The sequence below is a fragment of the Heptranchias perlo genome, chromosome 24 (genome assembly GCF_035084215.1).
Source record: "Heptranchias perlo isolate sHepPer1 chromosome 24, sHepPer1.hap1, whole genome shotgun sequence".
Classification (NCBI taxonomy): domain Eukaryota; kingdom Metazoa; phylum Chordata; class Chondrichthyes; order Hexanchiformes; family Hexanchidae; genus Heptranchias; species Heptranchias perlo.
Genome location: NC_090348.1, coordinates 29627189 through 29653033, shown reverse-complemented (window position 1 = coordinate 29653033; position 25845 = coordinate 29627189). Strand labels below are relative to the sequence as shown.

The 25845-nt window shown below is 43.6% G+C and overlaps 1 protein-coding gene across 1 annotated transcript in view; it reads left to right on the top strand.

Annotated features, from left to right (window-relative positions):
• The window catches only part of LOC137341652 (F-box and leucine-rich repeat protein 13-like), a 239183-nt gene that overhangs the window by 171449 nt on the left and 41889 nt on the right, over positions 1–25845 (top strand). The window contains exons 12-15 of the mRNA XM_068004991.1: positions 2745–2865; positions 2978–3140; positions 14673–14792; positions 18723–18849. Of these exons, the coding sequence (XP_067861092.1) occupies positions 2745–2865; positions 2978–3140; positions 14673–14792; positions 18723–18849 (531 nt within the window). The remainder of the gene's footprint in view (positions 1–2744; positions 2866–2977; positions 3141–14672; positions 14793–18722; positions 18850–25845) is intronic.

Sequence of the window (25845 nt, the reverse complement as noted above, 5' to 3'; positions counted from 1 at the left end):
GTTTTCATATTAAAGGGCAAATGAGAGGAAATATGATCTAGCTTTATAAAATGCTCAGAGGGATGAATAATGTAGACAGATGCAGTTATTTAACTTGGACTATGAGCACAGAAATAGCAAATGTGAATGTAAAATTAACAAGTCTCAGGCAGGAATTGATTTTAGGAGGGTTCCACTCCCCTTGTAGTAGTCAATGTGTAAAATTGATTCTCAAGTAATGCAACACATGCTTTGTAAATCAACACTTATTAAAAAGAGATAATTAGAAACAGGACTGTGGGTTACAATTAATTCTGAGCTGTAAGAACCCTGCAAACGTCATGTGAAGGAAAGACATGACTAATGTAGGAATTAAGTGTGACAAAAATGAAGCAGATCTCTCTCGCTTCAGCTTTGTACGGGTTCCTTTAATTCAGTCACTGGTCGTAAAGCTGCAGTTCCACGTTTCCTGCTTTTACACTCACCATGCACTCGGTACGTTAGACTGAGAATTATAAGGCGCAGCTGTTGCCAGATCAGCTGGAACAGGTGGAAATGAGGAATTTGTGAGGCTGAAGAGTGTAGAGTTTCAATAGTGATTTTTGCACCTGGGAATTACTTATTGCAGTGATATTTTTGGCATTCTGCCTACACAGACCTGTGACACCACTGGGTGATTTTGACCCCCATCCCCACCCCAATCGATAGCTTTTCAGAAGCAGGAATGTCATGTAATATAGTGTTACTCTTGTTGCCATTATCTTGGAGGAGGAGGTGCAACACAAGATGGAGCAATCTGGCAGCATTTAAGGATCACCAGAGATTACCCCCTCCATTGAATATACAGGCAGCACAGGTCATTTGAAGAGTGGTCATCTGCCCGCACTACTCTCTTTGTGGCTATGAAGGTCACGATCACATTCAATATTTATGGCACAGGCTCATTTCAGGCAGCCATGGCGTTTCTACCTAATATCAGCCAGCATGCAGTACAGGCATGCTTTCATCAGGTGGCTGATGCACTTTACAGGGGAGCTGAGGAACTCATCACCTTTGGCACCCATAGCAAGGTAACAGTGAGATGGGCCCATCCACTTTTACGAAGTTGCTGGCTTTCCCAAGGTCCAGAGTGCAATCGATGGTACCTACATTACTTTGTGACTCCTGCAGGAAACCTCCTCAATTTGCTTGACAGGAACATCTTCTATTACCTGAATGTAGATTGTGCCTGACAGCATGCCAAGGATCGTAAAAGTTAATGTGAGACATGCTGGAAGTTGTCACAATGCATTCATACATTGAAATTTGGCCTCCCTTGACATCTTCATGGAAGAAAATCATGTCAATGGCTGGTTTTAAGTGAAAAGGCCCACCCCCTGCTCACATGAATAATTATCTCACTAAGAGCTGCCCGAACAGGAACAGAGGAGCACTACAACAAGGGAAATGCCTCTACAAGAGTTGTAATGTCTGCCCCACCTTCAAATAAAGGACCAATCCTTCAATCCAGTACCCATCCTAAAGCATGACACAACATCATCCATCTTTGACCCTATTTCACCATACCAATAATCATCATCTGATTGAATAAGTCAGCAACAAATAAGTGCACTATTTTTTGTATGACTCTAACCTCCAGAAATAACAAAGCACAACATAAATGCACATTCAATTTTAATACAACAAAGTCCAAAGTGAGCACAAGCCAACCTACTCTTTCCTAACACCATGCTTCCACAAGGTGGCTAAATGTGCCTTTCCTTCATGTATTCTAGTGCTTCTCCCAAGTGCAACTCGAAGGCCAATATCTTGAGAGGTGGTTGGCTAGCATGTTCTACAAAAGGGTCGTAAGACTGAGGTGGCCCTCCTCTCATGCAGCTTGCCTCTGGGTATCCAAGTGCCACTTCCTGCATTCTGGGAAGGAAGACTGGAGGCCTGGCATGAACTGCCGTTCTGAGAGAAAGCAGTATTAGCCTTTATCATGTATCAGCTCCAGCCGTTGTATTCAACTGGGCCACGGATCTGAGCCCCCATTGATCAACGGGATGGTTCGTCTAATGGTAGCTCTCAATTCTTCAAAGCCCTGACAGTCAGCAGAATACATCAGTCACCATTGTCTGGAAGCCAGTAACCATGGTGCTGTCTATTTTCCCCCCTTTTGCCACCAGAGCTACAGTCTGTGCTTCTGTGGGGGTAGAGGCACAGACTAGTCCCTGGCAGTTCCTTAGGTGGGAGTATGCTGCAGATTCCAATGAAGTTGCCACAAGCTCTACTGTTGAAAAGAAAGCTTCCCTGATGTTGCTGTAAATAAGAGATGTACGCCCAATCCAAGGTCACTCCATGATAGAATCTGTTTGTGTGTTGTGGGTTCAAATTTCCACAGGGGCTTACCGTAGATACTGAGATGCAATCCTTATTTGAGTTACCACATATGCTACTGAATGGAGATATCTGAGCAAGGAGTAGGGGGAATCCAAAGAGTGAGGACTGACTCACATGACTAAAGCAGCTCTGTTCATCTCTGTGGAGATGGGCCAGATTGCCCAGCCTTTCTAATCAAGGAAGATCAAGGTAGAAGCACAATTTAAGGAAGTAAAATTTGAGAGAAAGGGGTAGTACTTACAAAAATAATTTAGAAATAACTTTTTCCAAATGCCGTATGTGTTATGCCATCTGTTCAAATCAGTCATCATTTGATTTCTGTTTTTTTCATTGAAAAACTCAAAGCAATAGTGCTAACTGCCTTTTATTATGCTTCGTTAAAGGCCATGGTTGCTTACTACTACAACCTCATTACAGTTTCGCTTCTTGCCTCTCCTCACATATCTGATGCAGCTATTAAAGCACTTGTCCAAGGGAAGAAGCTTACCAAGGTTAAAATTGAAGGTTTGACAAATTATGTAATTTCTTACTTGCATTAAAATCTCTTACAAATTGCTTCTTTAATTATTGGAAAAGAAGCATCTTGGACTATAATTCTGCTGTTTTGCCACAATAGGTAATAAAAATATTAGTGATGCATGCTTCAAAATCTTCAGCAAAGCTTGCCCAAACTTGAATCACATCTTTGTGACAGACTGCCCGAGGATTACAGATAACAGCTTGAAATCCATATCAATATTGAGAAACGTCATTGTGTTGAATATTTCAGACTGTATAAGGTAATAATGTTTAAGAAATTGTCATTTATTTATGTCCTGTCAACTGCATAATACTAAATCCTGTCTTTCTATTCATAAAAATGCATTATAATCATAGTCTTTTATATATAGTTTCATGTTAAAGAGCGCGAGCCATAGGCACCTCCTAATATTTCAGAGTTTATATAGGTTGTACTTTCCATTGCCAGCAAAGTCTCAGAACCCTGAGTGTACTGACCACACATGATTATCTAATCAGCACATTTCCTGTGAGTTCCCCATGCAGGTTTGGACAGACAAGGGAGCTTGTTGGTTGCAGGACCGGGATATCCAGCATAGCGGCAGCTCTTGAAAGCTGCTGCCATTTAAAGGGGAACTGCGTGAAGTGTAAAGATGTTTCAAACTCAATATGTACATAATTGAGGAGAGAACACTGAGGAATAGGACTGCATCATTCGAAGATACTGACCTAGAGATGATACTGCAGGAGATACAACAAAGATCAGTTGTCCTCTTTGAGGCTGAGAGGCATCCCCTCCTATCAGGACAGCTATGTGTAATGCATGGATGGAGGCAGAGTGAGGCAACAGTCTCCCACATTATAAAGTTGTATAAGCAAATAAGGAAGAACGCCTCCGAAGGTAAGAGTACCCAGCATTTGCTTACTCAAAGTATATGATCATAATACACATGCCACAAAGTATTTATTACCAATCTGGTGCAGCATCACTGAGGCCATATGCAAAGCACTCAGGTAACCTTTCTGTTCCTTTGCACATGCACATGTATATCCATATTGATGCAGGGAACACTTTGTAGGTCGTATTGAAAATGATGTTAATGTCACATACAAACCTTGCAGTCGTGTCCATAAAGCATACTTCTAACAGAAGCTAATTGCATGCCGCTTGTTCATGGACACACAAGTTGGCATGTACGGAGGCCACTTGGGTGTCAATGTCATTGCTCTTTACAATTACATCTGTTTAAGCACCTACTTACTGGAAAAAGTGAAAGATAACAAATGTGAGCAAAGCAGGCCAGAAGGAAGCCACGCCACTACATACCTTTAACAAGATATGAGGAGGGCATCCTTGAAATTCTGAGGTGGGAGACCATAGAGAGAGTGGGAGGAGGGGATGCCCCCATGCTCAGGGCTAGCACCATCATTTCCTTATTACTCTGTCTTCCCTACTCACTTACTGGCTGACACAGAAGTATGCACTGCAGCACGCTGTTTGAAGGAATGTCCTACTGCCTGCATTCTAACATACGTTCCTTTCCTGTTTCTCCTCCCCTCCCCTATAATGCAGTGCAGGAAACATTATCAGTGACCTAATAAGAGTATCAGGTGTGAGTGCAGCTCTTCCTTTCTGCATATCTGTCAGTAACACATGGCAACAGTCCTTTCCTCCCTTCCCAACACTGAACAATTCTCTAGCCCCCCTCTATCACATCCTTCACTACCCAGCACAGATCCACACAATACCATCTCATCTCATTCCAAACACACACTCATCTCTTTCTTCAAAAGCAAAATACTGCAGATGCGGGAAATCTGAGATAAAAACAGAAAATGCTGGAAATACTCAGCAAGTCAGGCAGCATCTGTGCAAAAAGAAACAGAGTTAATGTTTTAGGTCGATGATCTTTTGTCAGAACTGGAAAAAGTTGAAGATTAAACAGTTTTTAAGCAAGTACCTAACCAGGGAAAAAATGGGGGGGGGAGGAAGGGAAGGGGAGGAAAGAACAAAAGGGAAGACCTCTGATAGGATGGAGGGCAGGAGTGATTAAATGACAAAAGGGATGATGGTGCAAGACAAGGAGGGTGGTAATGGGACAAGTAAAGAAACAAAAGATAGGTCTTGAGGAGCTGTAAATGGCAACAGCAGAACCATTACCAGCACCTGCTGCCTGAAAAAATGGGAGCAATGGTTATGACCTGAAGTTATTGAAATCAACGTTGAGCCCAGAAGGTTGTAAAGTGCCTAATCGAAAGATGAGGTGCTGTTCCTCGAGCTTCATTGGAACAGTGTAGGAGGCCGAGGTCAGAGTGGGAGTGGGATAGAGAATTAAAACGGCAAGCGACCAGAAGGTCAGGGTCACGCTTGCGGACTGAGTGGAAGTGTTCAGCAAAGCAATCACCCAATCTGTGTTTAGTCTCCCCAATGTAGAGGAGACTGCAGCATGAGCAGTGAATACAGTATATTAAATTGATAGAAGTACAAGTAAATCACTGTTTCACCTGGAAGGAGTGTTTGGGGCCCTGGACGGCGGGAAGAGAGGAGATGAAAGGGCAGGTGTTGCATCTCCTGTGCTCACACGGGAAGGTGCCGTGGGGAGGAGAGCAGTTGTTGGGGGTGATGGAAGAGTGTTGCGGAGGGAACGGTCCCATCAGAATGCTGAAAGGGGAGGGGAGGAGAAGATGTGTTTGGTGGTGGCATCGCGTTGGAGGTGGCTGAAATGGCAGAAGATGATACGTTGAATGTGGAGGCTGGTGGGGTGGAAGGTGAGGACAAGGTGGTCCCTATCATGGTTCTGGGAGGGAGGAGAAGGGGTGAGGGCAGAAGTGCGGGAAATGGGACGGACACAGTTGAGGGCCCTTTCAATTACAGTGGAGGGGAATCCGTGATTGAGGAAAAGGAAGACATATCGGAAGCACTGGTGTGGAAGGTGGCATCGTCAGAACATATGCGACGGAGACGGAGAAATTGGGAGAAGGGAATAGAGTCCTTACAGGAAGCTGAGTTCACAGCGGCCACTAGCAGCATTCTCTTCTCACTTGGTAGGCTTTGCACAGTCAGCAACTTCACTCATGGGTCCTTCCTCACCATGCTTTTCATTCAACACCTTCCCATCCTGCTTGCATCTTGCTTCTTCTCCCTCTCAGCATGTGCACAACAAGCAGAAACTTCACACATTTGGACTCTCCTTTGTAGTAAACTTTCACTAACTCTCACCCTCTCTTTCTGCATGAAAAAACGGCGCACAACTTAAAAGATAGCAGTAAGACCGGGGGAGGACCAGCCAACATCATGAACCTCTCCGAGCTGGAGCAGCAAGCACTGGAAATCAGTGGCTCCTCCGGAGGTGACAGAATAGGAGATTTCAAGACCAGGGGCTTATCTCTGACAATTACTTGTGCCTCTTCATAAACCTCAGAAAAACACACAATCAGGCAGCTTTAGTACATCAAGTTGCATTTGATGCCTGTCATCTTCTATTGTCTAGCCTCTCAGTGCTATACTAATGCTTAACCCTTTTTTTCTTTCCTCTAGGTCTTTCTCAACAACCACAGCTGCCAGTTGAAGATACCTCAGAGGAGGGCAATCCTTCTGAGGAGGTACGGTCATGTGCTGCATCATTCTCAAGCACCAGCACAGAGACTGACATCCTGGCTGGATTAGAAAGTGAGTTAGAGGAGTCTGCACATGGTGAGGCACTCAGCATTAGTGAGCAGCAGCAGGTGCTGGTGGTAGGGATAGTCCAGGGGACAGCTCACCAGAGGGCATAGTCCTCTCTCAGCTCTGCTGAGGATTTCAGGGGCCCACCTTGCTTCACACAAGCAGTTATATCAGGTATTGGAAGACCTGCCAAGTAGTTTGGCACCCTGGCTAAAAGTATGGAGAGGTCCGCTTCCAGCCTGTGTGGTCATCTCACAAAGCATCAACATTCTGCAGACTGCCTTGGAGAGAATGGCCGTCTCCAGGGAGGCTGCAGCTGGCATCTATTGTGAAGGTAATGTACTGGATTTCACTGGAAAACGGCATTGGTGACCAGCTTGATGCAGCTGTGCACTGCAGACTGGGAGATGCAGGTGATGTCCCCTGTAGCATCCTGGAAAGATCCTGTGGCGAACAAATTAAGGGCAGTGGTAACTTTGACAGCCACTGGCAAAGCATGGCCTCCTGGTCCAGCAGGCAGCAGATCCTGCTGCAACAGGCTGCATAGATCTGCAACAGCCTGCCTGGTGAAGTACAGTATCCTCATGTACTGCTCCTCAGAGATATCCAAGAAATGAACTCTTGGCCTATAGACCCTATGGGCTGGGTAAGGCCTTCTATGATCAGCTCTAATCACCTTCTGTCTTTTAACAGGCCCTACTGCTGCATGTCCTGCGGCTGCTGCTGCTGCTGCTCCTCTTCCTCCAACTGTTCTTCCTTCGAAAGGAATAAAGCAAAAATAGCATCCATAATAAGCAGGGAGTGATTAATCAGTGTAAATAAGGGGGGTAAAAAATCAGAAATAAACAAAACCCAAGCTCAGAGCTGCCTTGGAAATCCACTAATCATATTAGCACACAGATCCTAATGATCTGACTGCCTCCAGGTGAGTGCCCCTTGAAATATTGCTTCCAATTATGTCAGCCAGTTTGCTGAAAACAATCCTGCTAGGTTTTACTTAGCAGGTTTGCCACTGGGTCTTAGGAACAACATAGAAACATGAATAGGCCATTTAGTAGGACCCCAATTTGCATTTATTCATGTGAAATTCGCCTGTTTCAGTTGGGTGCGTTTGTCACCTGAGTCAGCTCCCAAATTAAAATGGGAGTTGGCGGGTTTGTGGTGGGAACAGGGTGGTAAGTCAATTTTAGTGACTTTAACCACTCATCCACCCCATTTCCACGAGGCGGGTTGGGTTAAATTCAGAGACTTTATGCACATTTGGATAGAACTACTTGTGCATTAGGTCGATCAGTGCACTCATAATACAATCAAGGAGAGTCAACATGGTTTTATGAAGTGGAAATCATGCCTGACAAATTTATTAGAGTTCTTTAAGGAAGTAACGGGCAGGGTGGATAAAGGGGAACCAATGGATGCAGTATATTTGGATTTCCAAAAGGCATTTGATAAGGTGCCACATAAAAGATTACTGCACAAGAGCTCATGGTATTGGGGGTAATATACTGGCATGGATAGAGGATTGGCTAACTAACAGAAAACAAACAGTTGGGATAAAAGGGTCATTTTCAAAATGGCAATCTGTAACTAGTGGGGTGCCGCAGGGCTCACTGCTGGGGCCTCAACTATTTACAATATATATCAATGACTTGGTTGAAGGAACAGAGTGTCTTGTGGCCAAATTTGCTGATGATACAAAGATAGGTGGAAAAGCAAGTTGCGATGAGGACACAAAGTGTCTGCAAAGGGATATTGACAGGTTAAGCAAATGGGCAAAAATTTGGCAGATGGAATATAATGTGGGAAAATGTGAAGTCATCCACTTTGGGATGAAAAATAAAAAATCAAAATATTATTTGAATGGAAAAATACTACAAAATGCTGCGGTACAGAGGGATCTGGGTGTCCTCGTACATGAAACACAAAAAGTCAACATACAGGTGCAGCACGTAATCCGGAAGGCAAACGGAATATTGGCCTTTATTTCTAGGGGTATGGAGTATAAAAGCAGGGAAGTCATGCTACAACTGTACAGGGTGCTGGTGAGACCACACCTGGAGTACTGTGTACAGTTCTGGTGCCCTTATTTAAGGAAGGACATACTTGCATTGGTGGCAGTTCAAAGAAGGTTCACTAGGTTGATTCCGGGTATGGAAGGGTTGTCTTATGAGGAAAGATTGAACAGGTTGGATCTATACTTATTGGAGTTGAGAAGAATGAGAGGAGATCTTATTGAAACATACAAGATTCTGAGGGGACTCGATAGGGTAGATGCTGAGAGGATGTTACCCCTCACGGGGGAATCTAAAACTAGGGGGCATAGTCTCAGAATAAGGGGTCGCCCGTTAAGACGGAAATGAGGAGGAATTTCTTCTCCCAGAGGGTCGTGAATCTTTGGAATTCTTTACCCCAAAAAGCTGTGGTGGCTGAGTCATTGAATGCATTCAAGGCTGAGTTAGACAAATTTTTGATCAGCAATGGAGTCAAAGGATATGGGGAAAAGGCAGGAAAGTGGAGTTGAGGTAAAAATCAGATCAGCCATGATCTCATTGAATGGCGGAGCAGGCTCGAGGGGCCGAATGGCCTACTCCTGCTCCTTTCTCTTATGGTCTTATATCAAGCATTTAATTGAAGATCACATCGATTAGAGGCAAACAGATAATTTAACATATTATTTATAAGTGTTGCTCGTTTCATGTGAGATCTCTCAGTACAACAATTTTCTCTGATTGAGAAATCATGGGGCGAACTAATTGGGCAAGAAACAAACATAAGTCCTACTTGCCCAATTTTCTGACCCTATTCGCACGATCCTCACCTGTGCTATTAGTGAGATCTACCCTAGCAATTCATAGAAGATTGTATTTCCTTATTTTGCAACTGTGATTGCTGTATTCATTATAATGTCCATACCAACTGCAATCTGGATTACGTTGAAGCTCACAACAGAATGAAGACATTAATGAGTGGGAAATTGGGGCAGCCACCTCCAATTTCTCAATAGCCCCACTTCTGCTGGTGCACATTTGTAAATTCAGCCCTCTTAATTCTTAGCCTGCTACAATCAATTTTAGAAGGTTTGTTTATAATAACTTTGTTTGTTTTTTCTCCAGAGTTATTTAATTTGGCAGCAGTTACAAGCCTGAAATTTTCTTCCTTGATAGCTTTGTGCTTTGTATTCTTCTTAATTTGCAAATAAAACTAGTGTGATACACTTTGACAAATGCTACATATGCTTAGTTCTTTTCTCTTTACAATATAAATTAACAGCTTTAACATTATTTTAATGTAAGAATTTCAAGTATTACTTAGAAATTTTTATGAATTTAGTTAATTCCTGTAAATTATATCCATAAGTTAGTCTAGTTTCTTGAGTCTAGCTCTGAGTACAGTCTAAAGGGCAGAAATCATGAAGCTCTGCTGCCAGCCTAGACCTTGCTCTATACAAGCATGGGCACAGAATCAAGGCTACAATGTTTTGGGCCTATCTCCTGCTTGCACTTGTGTTTAGCAGAGCTCTGCGTCAGTAATGAACCTCACAATTTCTTTCCTTAAGAAAGAAAGAAAAATTTATATTTATGTAGCACCTTGCATGACCCCAGGTCATCCCAAAATACTTCACAGCCAACAAAGTACTTCTGAAGTGTAGTCACTGTTGTAATGGAGGAAACGCAGCAGCCAATTTGTACACAACAAGCTCCCACAAACAGCAGTGTTATAATAACCAGATAATCTCTTTTAGTGAAGTTGGTTGAGGGACAAATATTGGCCAGGACATCAGGGCGAACTCCCCTGCTCTTCTTTGAAATGGTGTCATGAGGTCTTTTACTTCCACCTAAGAGGGCAGACGTCATTTAAGCATATAAATGACGTATGTCCAAAATGAACATACAAGGCCTAAGAACCTATACAATTGTTTTCAAAACAGAGCCTGAACGTTATCAATAGTTGTTCTTCCTTTTTTTTCTTATGGCGTTAAAGGAAATTCTAATTCCTGGCACAATGGTACTGTAGGGGGTGGTGGTGCGTATCAGCTTCACCTCTGACTTCTGAGCGGTTCGAATTGCTCCCACTCCCTGGGTTCTAGACCTTGGACTTATTTGGGGGTTGTGACAAAGTGCAGCAGACAACCAGTTTTGGTGCAAGAAACTTCGATCTTTATTCAAGAGAGAAAATACAACACAACAATTTTAACACTCTAATAAAATGGGGAACACTTCGGTACACACGGGGGAAATTACAGTAGAAAGATACCTCACCCCTCCCAATCCCACTTTACTAGCTAAGTTGGACTCTAAAGGACCAGAGATAATGCTCACCAAACGTATCCTTGACAGTAATTCACCCAGAATAGATCGTAGAATGGAAACTTTGCGGATCTTCAGTTTTCTCCCGAGTTGGTTTTCTTTGGTCACGGTGGCCCAATATTACCCGGTTGGTTGGTGGCAATATTCGGTTGGTTGTTTCGTAAGGCCCTTGTTGCCACAAGGTGTCTGATGGTCACTGGGGCTGTTGCTCTGGTTTTTTCTTGTGTGTCAGCCTGCTTCTAGAGCTGCTGACCTTCTCTCTGTTGCCCCCTCGCCTTGTTGAACTGTCGCCTCCTGAGCCATCGAACACCTGGCTGAACTGAACTGAACAATCCTTTACACTTGCAGGTCTGGCTGACCGGTTCTCTCACGTAGGGTTTGTTGGTTTCACTGGAAGCTGCTCTCCTTCCAGAGACAGGCAGAACAAGAGAAGCAGAACACAAGAGCCAGCAAGAGCCAGAGAGCGAGAGAGGTTTCAAGTTTCCACTTCTATATCCCTCTCTTACAATGGTCTTCGTCACTTAAAAAAAAGCACTTCATGTCTGTTTAAACAGTTCTTACAAAGTCCTTAAGAATCTTTGATGGCTTTTGATGGTCCCTCATCATGTTGCAATTGCTTCTCCCAATGGATCATTGTTTTAACTCCGATTTCCTGATCACCTGGTATACAGGCTTCCTTTTGTATCCAACGTCCTAGGTGTTGATCGGTTTTGCTTTAAAACAAAGACATGGCCCCACCATGTCTGGAGCAGTTGCTTCTTTCAATGGCCTACTGCCTTTCGAATTAGTGCTGAGTGTTGACCACCTGCTGTAGGTTTTGCATTAAAATAGAGACATGTCTGAAGCAGTAATTCTCCCACATTCCACTGTGTGTGTTGTTGATTCGTCTGGTGACCTCTCACCTATCCTTCCATCTTAGGATTTTAGTCAATGGCCAAAGTTTTCCATATTCAGGAAAAGGTGAATTCCCAGAAATCTTACAGTCGCCCCTACGAGGAAGCGAGTCCCTTAAAGGACATGGATTCCTCGAAAAGTACTTTTCCCTGGTTGATGCTTCCTGGTGCGGCGCATGTGTGAGTCGCCCAAATATTTCATCACCCTGAAACGGTTAGAACAGAGTCCAAAGTCCATTTCTTTAGGGTTTTCCTCCGAGTTTTGGGGGATCTGTGAATTTTGAGAATCTTACAGTACTGCAAATTTTGGTGTAATAATTGTGCTGTACTAGAGAATAGTAAAATTCTCCAGTTCAGATCTCCTGTCCTCACCAGCCCCCTTCCCCCAAACATGGTAATAGGGCAATTCAACAGGTCTACTAACCTGTAAGTTGTGGCATTAGTAGAGGCCTGGGAGACGGTCATGTTCCTGCCCCATCAGGCCATGCATAGTGACTTATATGAAGAAAATGTAATTGTGAGGAGGGAGGGGGGCAGAACTTAAAGTGCGAATGACAAAACAGGGAACAAGGGGGAAGCTTACTCAAAATACCTCCATAAAACAAAGTTAAAAGCAACAGATTTTTAAAAACATATTCTAATTATTTATTTACTGGGGAATGGAGGTGTTAATTTTTTTTCTTTCCATGTGAGAAGCACCTGATTTGGTGCTTCTTGCTTCAGAAACAGCAAGAAAATTATGGCCCCAATTGGTCACCCATTGCATGGTAAGGTTTTCTTTTTAAAAAAAAGTCTTTTAATTGTTTTTTTAAGAACAGTTTGGTGTTTTTACAAATACTTGAGGGTATTGTTAAAGCTTATCATAATGTATTCTTTCAAGTTGTGTGAATTTGTAAAATCATGAAGCTTCAATCTCTAGGAAGTATTTTATACTAAATGTATTGTAAAAGCCTTTGGCACAATGATTGATCCTTGTGCCTCATTCTATAAATATTATTGATTTCCCTTTAGTGTTTTCAAGCTTACCACCTCAGAAGCACAATGTCCCAAGACTAGGGCCATTGCAGCAGTCCCACCTCTAATTTTTTTGACAATCATGTTGTAATAGATTCAATTTTTTTCATCTTTTCTTACAGCTTGATATGGTTATTTAAAAATGTTTACAAAAGAATGTAAGACTATTGGTGGGAAATCACATAGGCTAACAATCCCAGGAGGTATGCTGGGATGGCGCCTGCCAGTGACCTCCACCACTGAATATGCAGGGTCAGTGGTAGGTCACCCAATTTAAATATGGGCAGCAGGCTTGCAACTACATCATTAGGGGCGTATCTCACGTACCCACCTGCATCAGGAGGCTGATAAATGTGGCCTTGATGCCGGGGAAATAGAGGGGCATTGTACTGGGTGCCTCCAGAACTCACTTAAATGTGCCCCCAGCAGCCCTATTTTTAAGAAGATCACATATAACAATTTTTTTTTAAATTAGCAGTCTTTGGGGTTCCAGACCACAGTCCTCGTCCTGAGACCCTATGGTGGACCCCACAGCTGCCATGGAAAAGATCAATATAGCTCTTCCCTCTCAACATGCCAGTGTTCAAAGGTATGCTAGGCCTTTGAGAGGCCATGGATATAGGAACCCCCAGCGTAGGGAGCTCCCATCCTGGTCTTGCTCTGGCTCCACCCTACCTTCTCCGCAGGCCTTGTTTGGGGCGGAAAGAGTATCAGCCACAAACAAATGCACCAAAATCCCTGATGTTTAGTCAGGACTAGGTGTACCTTGGTCCTGGCCTAGTCTTATGGTACTTCTGCTGCACTCCCATTGGTAGGAGTGCACCAGAAGTGCCAAGGACTTTTTGTCCATATATATGTCCTGTGTGTCACTCAAAGGTTGGTCTGGATTTTATTCCACTATCATGCCCCAAATTGGGTGGGATGGTGATGGAAATGGTGGGTAAAATTGGGAGGAGAGATCTACAGTCACCTCCTTAGGTAGGCCTTTATTTCCCTTCCCCATTTCCACCAGAACTGTCATTGGCTGTCCGTTCCCCGCCTACTGCGTGCAAATGACAGCGTGGAGGTGGAGAATTGGTTCTTGGCTCATTGTCCTTCCATCCGCCCCTCTTACCACCCTTTACCAGGTGAAACTTGGTGGGAATCCCTGAGGTAGATGTAAGAAGGCCCTGAAGTCTCCTGATGGAGAGAAAGGACTTAGTATTGGTTCCCTATCATTCCATTTCACCTCAATGTCTCACCTACTGAAGGTCTCAGTCTCAGCTGATGCCTTTAGTAGAAGATTTTCTGCAGTCTTCCAGTACAGCAACCCAGAAAACTGGGCCAGGGTCACAGTAAGCTGGGATGGTGAGCAGAAAGTCCATCCCAACCCTGTTGGAGAAGATTAAGGAAAGTCCTGTCCATTGTGTCAGCTCTGGATTATGGTTGTAATGTTTAGCTGCTAACCTATCCTGTGGCTTTAAGGACACTGATTAAAGAATTCAGGAGAAACTTCTTTACCCAGAGAGTGGTTAGAATGTGGAACTTGCTACCACAAGGAGTAGTTGAGACGAATAGCATGATGTCTTTAAGGGGAAGTTAAATAAGTATATGAAGGAGAAAGGACTAGACGGATATGCAGATAGGGTTAGAAGAAGTAGGAGCACAAACACCAGCACATACTAGTTGGGCCGAATGGCCTGTTTCTGTGCTGTAATTTCTATGTAACTCTGTAGTAAATAAGCAAATCCAGGTAATTATAACTACTTACAAACTGCTAAGGGCAGTTTATAACTGCTTGTAAATTTCAGGCTCTAGGTCTTAAGCTTCCTTTCTTTTTAAGATTGTTTTACACAAATAGCAATGTGTGATGTGTGTATGATGGATGCATACTACTTCCATATAAATACTAGATGTATGTATATATGTATAACATAAATATGTTTTGTGTTGTAGTATCACTGATGTAGGCATAAGATGCTTTATAGAAGGACCTTCAGGTTCAAAGCTCAGAGAACTGAATCTGAGCAACTGCATCTATATTACTGATATATCTATGCTGAAAATCGCACAGAGGTATGAAAATACAAAATTTTGGTTATCAATATAAATAAGCAACTCATAAAGTTTGCATTTACCTTTAAAGCAAATTGATAGCTGTAGCATTTAACATGTATGATTTGCAAGAACTCTTTTTACATGCAAAAGCTAAGAAATCAGTTAATAGTTGTATTACAATCATTTTATAACAACATTTTAGGAACTCTATAATGGTGTGAAAAATATTATCTTGTCAGATCCAGGGTAACATCATTGGTTTTGATATCCTTTCCATTGCACCAAGTGTAAGTGACACTCAGATAAATGTTGCATACCTGTTCCCAGTATCAGTTGATATTGGTGGAAGTGCTTCCTGTTTGCAGTCTGCAGCCTGGAGAAGCCACTTCGGGTTATATCTGGACTTAGGAGTAATATTTTGAGAGTTTTATTCTGTTTTGGTGATAATTGTAAACAATTTTACAACACCAAGTTATAGTCCAACAATTTTATTTGAAAATCACAAGCTATCGGAGGCTTCCTCCTTCCTCAGGTGAATGTGGAAATGAAACCCTCGAACCTTTCGCATTTATAAATCACAGAACAATACCTGGTGATTACAGATAGTCTTTCCAACTGCCCATTGCCAAGGCAATCAAAGTGTTCAGACAGAGAGGTGTTACCTATAGGGCCACCGAATATACAAACAACCAAAAAAAAGGTATTGTTCTGTGATTTATAAATGCGAAAGGTTCGAGGATTTCATTTCCACATTCACCTGAGGAAGGAGGAAGGCTCCGAAAGCTTGTGATTTTCAAATAAAATTGTTGGACTATAACTTGGTGTTGTAAAATTGTTTACAATTGTCAACCCCAGTCCATCACCGGCATCTCCACATCATGTTTTGGTGATACACAGAGGTGGATTTGCATCTGACAGCCTGAGGGCAGATCAGGCTCATGAGAAGTTTTTGCCCCCAACCCAGATTAAGGGATTCTTATTCATCAATATGGACTTCCCTATGGATATTCCTTTGTTCACCATATTAATGGAACAGGAGGAAAACTACAGGGAGGAAAGGAATGTCATGCGTATCTGAAGAAGATGCAGCCCACCAGGTATTACTCCACACAGAGTCTAGGTCATGCAGATCTTATCCCAAACAGCTCTGCCAGTGGCTGTGAAAGTCACCACCACACTCTGTCTCTTTTACCACCGGTTCCTTTCAAGCAGAAAGGGAGGATCTTAGCAATATCATCCAGGGTGCTATCCAAGCATGCATTTGTCTGCTGTCAAAAGCCAAAACCAGCCAAAGAAAACTTGGGAACCAATGCAAATATGGTGCTGTTTTTCTGAATAAAAATAAACACTGTCAAGTGGTCCATATGTACATTTAATGCATGTTAATCACATTTAATATTACAAAGCACCAGATTAAAACTGTCAAGTACAACAGGTTTATGACAATGTAAAAACATTAATAGCTCCCAACAAAATCCTCCTGATTCTGAAACAAACTCTATGGCCCCAATATTTACGGGGAGATTGGGAGGGTGAGGGGGAGCGCAGTAGCACAGGGGAAACATGGAGGTCCTGGCAAATTTAAAGGCAGGACCTCATTATAATTTTATTCTTCCATTTCCTGTCTGGCAGCTGGCCAAATTGACAGGCTGGCCGGCTCCCGGACGGGAAAACCAGCAGCAGGTGGCCGCAACTGGGGATCCTGGGGACAGTCCCCGGCAATCGCGATCACGGGGCAGGTTTCAGATTGGAGGTTGGGAGGGTCGGCCGTGATCGTGGGGTAGGCTTCAGATCAGAGTTGAAGGGGAGGAGGTCGCTGATCGTGGCAGGGGCTTGAGAGAGGCAGAGATCAGCAGAAGGGAAGTCGAAGGCTTCCTTGATGGGCCGGGAGGAACGCTCCTGCTCCTGCTGCCTCACAAGAAATGCTATAAAAAGCAGTTACCCACTGGAGCCAGCAGCTCCAGCCTCCATTTCGCTGCCGGGTTTCCCGAGCCCTGGGAAATCCGGCCGGCCTCCGTTAAATTTAAAACAGGCTCCCGATTGCACTGTGGGAGCCTGATTTAAATATGATAATGAAGTGTCCCGCCTCTCCAAGACAGGACACATGCATGCCTCACAACCCGCTGTTGTAAAAACGGCAACAGGTGCATAATCATTGGGTTGCGGACATGTTCCCCGTTTTTTAGGGTTTAAACCCCCCCCCCCCCACAACTGCCTCTCACCCGCCATAGGGGGTTTAATGTCAAGGCCAATGGTTTAGTGTGGTGTTTGTAATCTAATTTAACTGTGAGTAAAAAATAACTAGACTCTTTGTACTCAACTTTATCCTGGTCTGTGGTAGCTTCAGTAATGTTTGGGCACAACATCAGATTCTGCTTGTGGGTGGCAGACAGTTTACCCAAGATTAGTCTGTCATGGCTTTCCGAAGGCAAATGCTTTCTGACCTGGATGTACACAAAGTAATTCAAGATGACTCAAGCAGCAAGGAAAATAGTTTCTCACATAACAAGCCCATTAATGTTAATGTTAGGGAACTTGCTTCCATTTGCACTTTTTGAAGGTAGAGATAACCAGTATTACCCGTGTCTGTACTTCAATAGAAAGCCTATTGAGAACTAATGAATCTCATATTCTCTTTCTTTAATATCGCTTAAGTCTCTTGATTTATCGGGGAAGTTCCAAGATCACTGTGCTATCTCCTGATTCCTGATGTTGTCCTCTCTGGACAAATTTGCCTCCAACAACTTGTATTGATATGCAATATTGTTGGCACAGGTGATCTGGAATCCTTTTGGGTGACTTGTAGAACCTTCATTACTGCTGCAGCTGAGATCAACTAACATTACAGACTATAAATGGAACCAGGAACTTTCTTTTTCAATACCACACCACTTGGAACATTTGCCCATTGAGCCATTGAAGGAACTCAACCCAGGTTAATTAATAGGCCCTAATTTGGTCCCTTGAGGAATCACTACCACCTTGTCATCAAGCAATCTCAGTAAAAGGCATCAAGCTTCTTCATGTCTGGATCTTAAGTCTTCTTCAAGCGATGTGCCAATCAATCTGATATTGCATAAGAACAAGCACTTTTAGAAATAGAAAAAGGCTACTTTAAACGCTACTTTAAAAGTCCAGAAGCTGATACAAATAGATGCAATCAAAAATGTTCTCCAGCATCAAAACGTTCAGATGCCTGTACTCAAAATATTTCCTGATTCAAAAAGAGTTGCTTCTAATCCTTAGACAGGTCAACTTATAAAATTATATTTTTATAATTGCATACATAATATTGATAAACAATTGCCAAAATATCTCATGGTATTATGATTTCCAACCACATGATGCTATAATTCGTCATGTTGAGTATCATAATATTTTTTGGCCCATGTCGTGGTACCCTCAATATGAAACCATGCTCAGCATGACTTAAGTATAATGATAAGGACATGGACACAGCATTTTTTTTTTAAAAGCTACACTCATAAATTGCTCTATGATGTTAGTAGAACAGAACCTTTCAGTTCAATTATAGCCTTCTGGTTCACTTGTAGGGTCTTTCTGTGTGTAATAATAAATGGCGTGGAAAACCTGATTAACTATTCAAGAAACAAATTGCTGTGTTAACTTCTGCTGATCTCTTTTATATTACTAGTTGTTTCCTAATTGTTTACTTGTAAAGCATGGTAAATCACAGAATATATTTGATAAATAGGATTTTGATGATAATTTAGTAGGGAAATCTAAATATTTCTCTCGAACATTTCTGATGTATTCGATAAAATGAAAAGTAAAGATTGTACGTGTTACCATGAACAGTTTAACCTCTGGGCTATATTAAATCAGTTTTAGTTCTTACCATGAATTGAAGAGCAAAATTTCAATTGGAGAATGGATACATTATAGGATCCAACCTTGTATCCACTTTAACGCAAATTTTTCTTTCAGGTGCCACAGTTTAACTCACCTGAGACTGCGTTACTGCGAACGCTTAACTGACAATGGAATTGAGTGGCTAGGAAGTTTGCCTGTTATGACCAACATTGACCTAACAGGAACCAAAGTACACGAACAGGTTAAAAACATTTTTCTAAAATAACAGTATTTACCTAAAAATCCATGTGGCATCATACTCAAAACAGTACATATAAAATGTCTTGTGTATGCACATACTTCCTGTTAAGAAAAAATTGCAGGACTATGGGGGAAGAGCAGAACAATGGGACTAATTGGACAGCTCTTTCAAAGATCCGGCACAGGCACAATGGGCTTCTGTGCTGTATGATTCTGTGTCACACTTACTTCCTGTTGTCCGAAACACCACCCATCTTGGAACAGTGAAGTCAGGCTGGTAGAATGATGCTAACTATTTCCTGCTGTTGCCTATCGCACCTGCCATCCTCCTCCCACCACTACAACCAGACCCCCGACTCAATATCATTCCCTTCCACAAGACCAGACCTAAACCTCAAGCCGTCAGTCCTGAGGCCCCAACCCACAGTCCCAATAGCCACATATTGGGTCACTGCTGGGAACAACCTTAGAGTTCGCTTAACCAAATTTTCAGCACTTTAAGCTGATTGTCAACAATGGCTGTGAATGTGGCTTTTGGGACTGCAGGGGGAGCCTCGGAACTCGAAGTTAGAAATCAAGGTCTGGTCACAGTGGGAAGAGGATCTAGTGTTGACATGGAAGCTGATCATGGCAGAAGGAGCAGCAGCACTGGGTAGTTCAGAGAGGTTGGCTAGTGCTGTGGGGTGGGGGGGGGGGGGTTAAACTAATTTGGCAGGGGGATGGGCACCAGGATGTAGCAATGGAGAGGAGAAACAAAGGGCACAAAGGATTGGGGGAGAAAGATAGCACGAGAGCAAGTAATAGTACAGTATTAGGTGGGATATGACTAAGAGAGAGTGAAAGAAAGTCTAAGACTGGTTTGCAATGCAGGTGTGTAAATGCACAAAGCATGGTAAACAAGGTTGGTGAGCTACAGGCGTAAATAGCCACATGGGAATACGATGTTGTGGCGATAACGGAGACCTAGCTCAAAAAAGGGCAGCATTGGGTACTAAATATTCCTGGATACAAGGTGTTCAGAAAAGATAGGGAAGCAAAGAAAGGAGGGGGAGGTGGCAGTATTGATGAAGGAGAATATTGCAGTACTGGAGACAGAGGATGTCCTGGAGGGGTCAAGGACAGAATCTATTTGGTTAGAGTTAAGGAATAAAAGAGGTGCCATTACACTACTGGGTATATTCTATAGGCCACCAACTAGTGGGAAGGATGTAGAGGAGCAAATTTGCAGGGAAATTACAGAGAGGTACAAAAGCTATAGAGTAGTGATAACTGGGGACTTCAACTATCCTAATATAGACTGGGATAACAATAATAATATAAGGTGCAAAGAGGGAGAGCAATTTTTGAAATGTGTTCAGGCTAACTTTCTTGACCAGTACATTTCCAGCCCAATGAGGAATGAGGCGGGCCAAGTGGAGCAAATTTCAGTGGGGGAGCATTTAGGGAGCAGCGATCATAGTATCATAAGGTTTAGAATAGCTATGGAAAAGGGCACAGACCACTCTAAAGTAAAAATACTCAATTGGAGGAGGGCCAATTTCAGTGGGATGAGAGCACATCTGGCCCGGGTAAATTGGAGCTAGATCACAGATTAGCCATGATCTTATCAAATGGCGGAGCAGACACGAGGGGCTGAATGGCCTACTCCTGTTCCTATGTTCCTATTGGCAGGCAAAACTGTAATTGAACAGTGGGAGGCCTTTAAAGAGGAGATGGTTCGGGTACAGTCTAGGCACATTCCCACGAGAGAGAAAGGTAGGGCAACTAAAGCCAGAGCTCCCTGGATGACAAAAGAGATAGTGAGTAAGATGAAACGAAAAAAAGGGGCGTATGACAGATGTCAGGTTGATAACACAAGTGAGAACCAGGCAGAATATAGAAGGTTCAGAGGGGAAGTGAAAAAGGAAATAAGAGGAGTAAAGAGAGAGTATGAGAATAGACTGACGGCCAACATAAAAGGGAATCCAAAAGTTTTTTTTTACTCGTTTATGGGATGTGGGCGTCGCTGGCAAGGCCAGCATTTATTGACCATCCCTAATTGCCCTTGAGAAGGTGGTGGTGAGCCACCTTCTTGAACCGCTGCAGTCCATGTGGTGAAGGTTCTTCCACAGTGCTGTTAGGTAGGGAGTTCCAGGATTTTGACCCAGCGATGAAAGTCTTCTACAGGCCTGTAATCAGTAAACGGATAGTAAGAGGAAGGGTGAGCAGTTTAGGGACCATTAAGGAGATTCTCTCATGGAGGCAGAGGGCATGGCTGAGGTACTAAATGAGTACTTTGCATCTGTCTTTACCAAGGAAGAAGATGCTGCCAGAGTCTCAGTCAAGGAAGATATAGATGAGATACTGGATGGGCTAAAAATTGATAAAGAAGAGGTACTTGAAAGGCTAGCTGTACTTAAAGTAGATAAGTCACCCGGTCCGGATGGGAGGCATCCTAGGTTGCTGAGGAAAGCATGGGTGGAAATTTTGGAGGTACTGGCCATAATCTTCCAAACACCCATAGATACGGGGGTGGTGCCAGAGGACTGGAGAATTGCAAATGTTACACCCTTGTTCAAAAAAGGATGTAAGGATAAACCCAGCAAGTATAGGCCAATCAGTTTAACCTCAGTGGTGGGGAAACTTTTAGAAACGATTGTCCAAGACAGAATTAACAGTCACTTGGATTGATTAGGGTAAGCCAGCATGGATTTGTTAATGGCAAATCGTGTTTAACTAACCTGATAGAGTTTTTTGATGAGGTAACAGAGAGAATAGATGAGGGCAATACAGTTGATGTGGAGTATATGGACTTTCAAAAGGCGTTTGATAAAGTGCCGCATAGTAGGCTTGTCATCAAGATTGCGGCCTATGGAATGAAGGGGGCAGTAGCAACATGGATACAGAATTGACTAAGGGACAGGAAACAGAGAGTAGTGTGAACAGCCTGGAGGGAGGTGTACAGTGGTGTTGCCCAGGGGTCAGTGCTGGGACCACTGCTTTTCTTGATATATATTAATGACTTGGACTTGGGTGTACAGGGCACAATTTCAAAATTTGCAGATGACAAAAAACTTGGAAGGGTAGTGAACAGTGAAGAGGTTAGTGATAGACTTCAAGAGGATATAGACAGGCTGGTTGCATGGGCGGACACATGGCAAATGAAATTTAACGCAGAAAAATGCGAAGTGATACATTGCAGTAGGAAGAATGAGGAGAGGCAATATAAACTAGAGGGCACAATTCTAAAAAGGGTACAGGAACAGAGAGATCTGGGGGTATATGGATAAATCACTAGGGCCAGATGAAATGTATCCCAGGCTGTTAAAAGAAACCAGGGAGGAAATAGCAGCGGCTTTAACAATCATTTCCAAACTTCACTGGATACAAACGTAATGCTGGAGGATTGGAGGACTGCTAACGTTGTACCGTTGTTTAAAAAGGGAGTGAAGGATAGACCGAGTAATTACAGGCCAGTCAGCCTAACCTCGGTGGTGGGCAAATTATTGGAATCAATTCTGAGGGAAAGGATAAACTGTCACTTAGAAAGGCATGAACTAGTCAAGGACAGTCAGCACGGATTTGGGGAGGTCGTGTCTGACTAACTTGATTGAATTTTTCGAGGAGGTGACAAGGAGGATCGATGAGGGTACCGCAATTGATGTAGTCTACATGGATTTTAGCAAGGCTTTTGATAAGGTCCCACATGGCAGATTGGTCAAAAAAGTAACTGCCCATGGGATCCAAGGGGATGTGGCAAATTGGATCCAAAATTGGCTCAGTGGCAGGAAGCAAAGGGTAATGGTCGACGGGTGTTTTTGTGACTGGAAGGCTGTTTCCAGTGGAATGCCGCAGGGCTCGGTACTAGGTCCTTTGCTTTTTGTGGTATACATTAACGATTTGGACTTAAACATAGGGGGCATAATTAAGAAATTTGGGGATGACATAAAGATAGGCCGTGTGCTTTGATAGTGAGGAGGAAAGCTGTAGACTGCAGGAAGATATCAATGGACTGGTCAGATGGGCAGAAAAGTGGCAAATGGAGTTCATTCCAGAGAAGTGTGAGGTAATGCATTTGGGGAGAGCAAACAAGGCAAGGGAATACCCAATAAATGGTAGGATACAGAGAGGTGTAGAGGAAGTGGGGGACCTTGGAGTGCATGTCCGCAGATCCCTGAAAGTATTAGGACAGGTAAATAAGATGGTTAAGAAGGCATATGGAACGCTTTCCTTTATTAGCTGAGGCATAGAATATAAAAGCAGGGATGTTATGCTGGAACTGTATAAAACACGAGTTAGGCCAAAGCTTGAGTACTGCGCACAGTTCTGGTCATCACATTACAGGAAGGATGTAATTGCACTAAAGAGGGTGCAGAGGAGATTTACGAGGATGTTGCCAGGACTGGAGAATTTTAGTTATGATGACAGATTGGATAGGCTGGGGTTGTTTTCCTTGGAACAGAGGAAGCTGAGGGGTGATTTTAATGAGATGTACAAAATTATGAGGGGCCTAGATAGAGCGAATAGGAAGGACCTATTTCCCTTAGCTGAGGGGTCAATAACCAGGAGGCATAAATTTAAAGTGAATGGTAGAAGGATTAGAGTGGAAATGAGGGAAAAATTTTCACTCAGAGGGTGGTGGGGGTCTGGAAGTCACTGCCTGAGAGGGTGGTAGAGGTAGAAATCCTCAACACATTTAAAAAATACCTGAATGTGCACCTGAAGAGCCGTGACCTGCAGGGCTACGGGCCAAATGCGGGAAAGTGGGATTAGGCTGGGTGGCTCATTTCTCAGCCGGCGTGGACACGATGGGCCGAATGGCCTCCTTCTGTTCCGTAACTTTTCTATGATTCTATGATTCTATATGTGCACAAATCGTTGAAGGAGGCAAGGTAGTTTGAGAAAGTGGTTAAAAAAACATATGGGATCCTGGGCTTTAGAAATAGAGGCATAGAGTACAAAAGTTTGGAAGTCATGATGAAACTTTATAAAGCACTGGTTTGGCCACAACTGGAGTATTGTGTCCAATTCTGGGCACCGCGCTTTAGAAAAGATGCGAAGACCTTAGAGAGGGTGCAGAAGAGATTTGCTAGAATGATTCCAGGAATGAAGGACTTTAGTTACGTGGATAGATTGGAGAAGCTGGGGTTGTTCTCCTTGGAACAGAGAAGGTTGCGAGGAGATTTGAGAGAGGTATTCAAAATCATGAAGGGTCTAGACAGAGTAGATAGAGAGAAACTGTTCCCATTGGCGGATGGGTCAAGAATCAGAGGACATAGATTTAAGGTGATTGGCAAAAAAACCCAAAGGTGACATGAGGAAAAACGTTTTTACACAGCAAGTAACTAGGATCTGGAATGCACTGCCTGAGGGGGTGGTGGAGGCAGATTCAATTATGGCCTTCAAAGGGGAACAGGATAAGTACTTGAAAGTAAAAAATTTTCAGGGCTATGGGGATAGGGCATGGGAGTGGAACTAGCTGGATTGCTCTTGTGTAGAGCCGGTGCGGACTCGATGGGCCGAATGGCCTCCTTCCGTGCTGTAATGATTGTGGTGAGGGATTACTGAGAAAGGTTTCCTGAGTGGTGAAATGGGGAAACCTGTATTATTTAAAATAAATACTCAGCAGGATCTACTTTAAATAATATAATTTCTCTATGTCACTGTTGAGGAAACTCTTTAAAGATATTGTTCTGAACAGCGACCTGACCCCTCCTTCGATGTTGATACCTTCCCCCCACCCATTTCCTCCTGCTGTCTTTCACAACTTTCAACAACCCCCCCATCACGCATGCCTTCCCCCCGATTACCATGCCATCTCCAAGTAAACCCTATCATTGTTGTTTGTCAGCAGCACCCCGCAACTACTCCCCTCCCTTAACTCCAACACCAAGCAATTCCTCCTCCCAAAGTGTTCACCTGCCACCACCACCTCAGTACTGCCACAACCCACAGTTGCCATATCCAGCAACTTTCTCACAGTGCTTCCACGCCTCAGGACCCCTGTCCCACACCCCAAGACTCCCTAATTCAGCCATATCTCAACACCTCATCTCACTCCTACCAGATTCTGATATCCGCTTCCGAGTGCTCCCACACACCAATAACCACATTTCCCAGTGCTCCCAAATCCCATACCTCTTCTTCCACAATCTTGTATTTCCCACCAACTGCTTCCATAATTCTTGCTCCCAAAACCCGGAGCCACCCTGGCAATCCTGTCAGATCCTCCAACTGCCCGCTACTGCTATACACAGTTCCTATAACCTACCTCCTCTCTGAAACCTGGAACATCTTCGATACCATTTTCCACTGTATCCCATACTTTAAAGAAAAATGAGACAACTCTTAGTTAAAGGAACATTTTATTGTATTTTACATAGCATAAAACAGTATATCCTCAGGCTCACTATGAGCAATACCATGAGAGATCCACACATAATATAAGAAAGAATACAATATACTTTCAAAAGTCCGTGGAACGTGATCCCGGTGTAACTGGCGAGATCGTGCCCACCAGTGCCCTCCAGCACAGACCCCGCTGGAGTTTGCAGGGTCAGTGGGAAGGCACCTAACGTGCATGGGACCAGTGGGTACATGTAGCACTATTATCACACCTCTGGCACCTGAGTTTGAGGGGAAGGCTTCCCCAAGCCCTTCTGGACCAGGTCTCATGCAGTGTTCCTTTGGCCCTCGGTGTACACAGGGACCCAACTTCATTTTTAAAAAAATCTGCCCATTCTGTGGGGTTCCAGGCCACTTTCTTAGCCTGGATGCCCCTCTCCTGATGTGGTCCACTACCGCTACCCTGGAGGCTGGTACACCTCATCTCACTTGGCATACATCCTTCAAGTCCAACACCAGGGGGTCGATTTTAGCACCCACGATCGGGTGCGTACCTGGCGGGGGGGGGCTCCAAAAATCGGGGATTCCCGGGGCGGGTCAAGAGCCCGGCTCCTACCCGCTCACTTCCGGGTTTCCCACAGACGTGCTGACATGTGCGCGCAGCCCCCACATG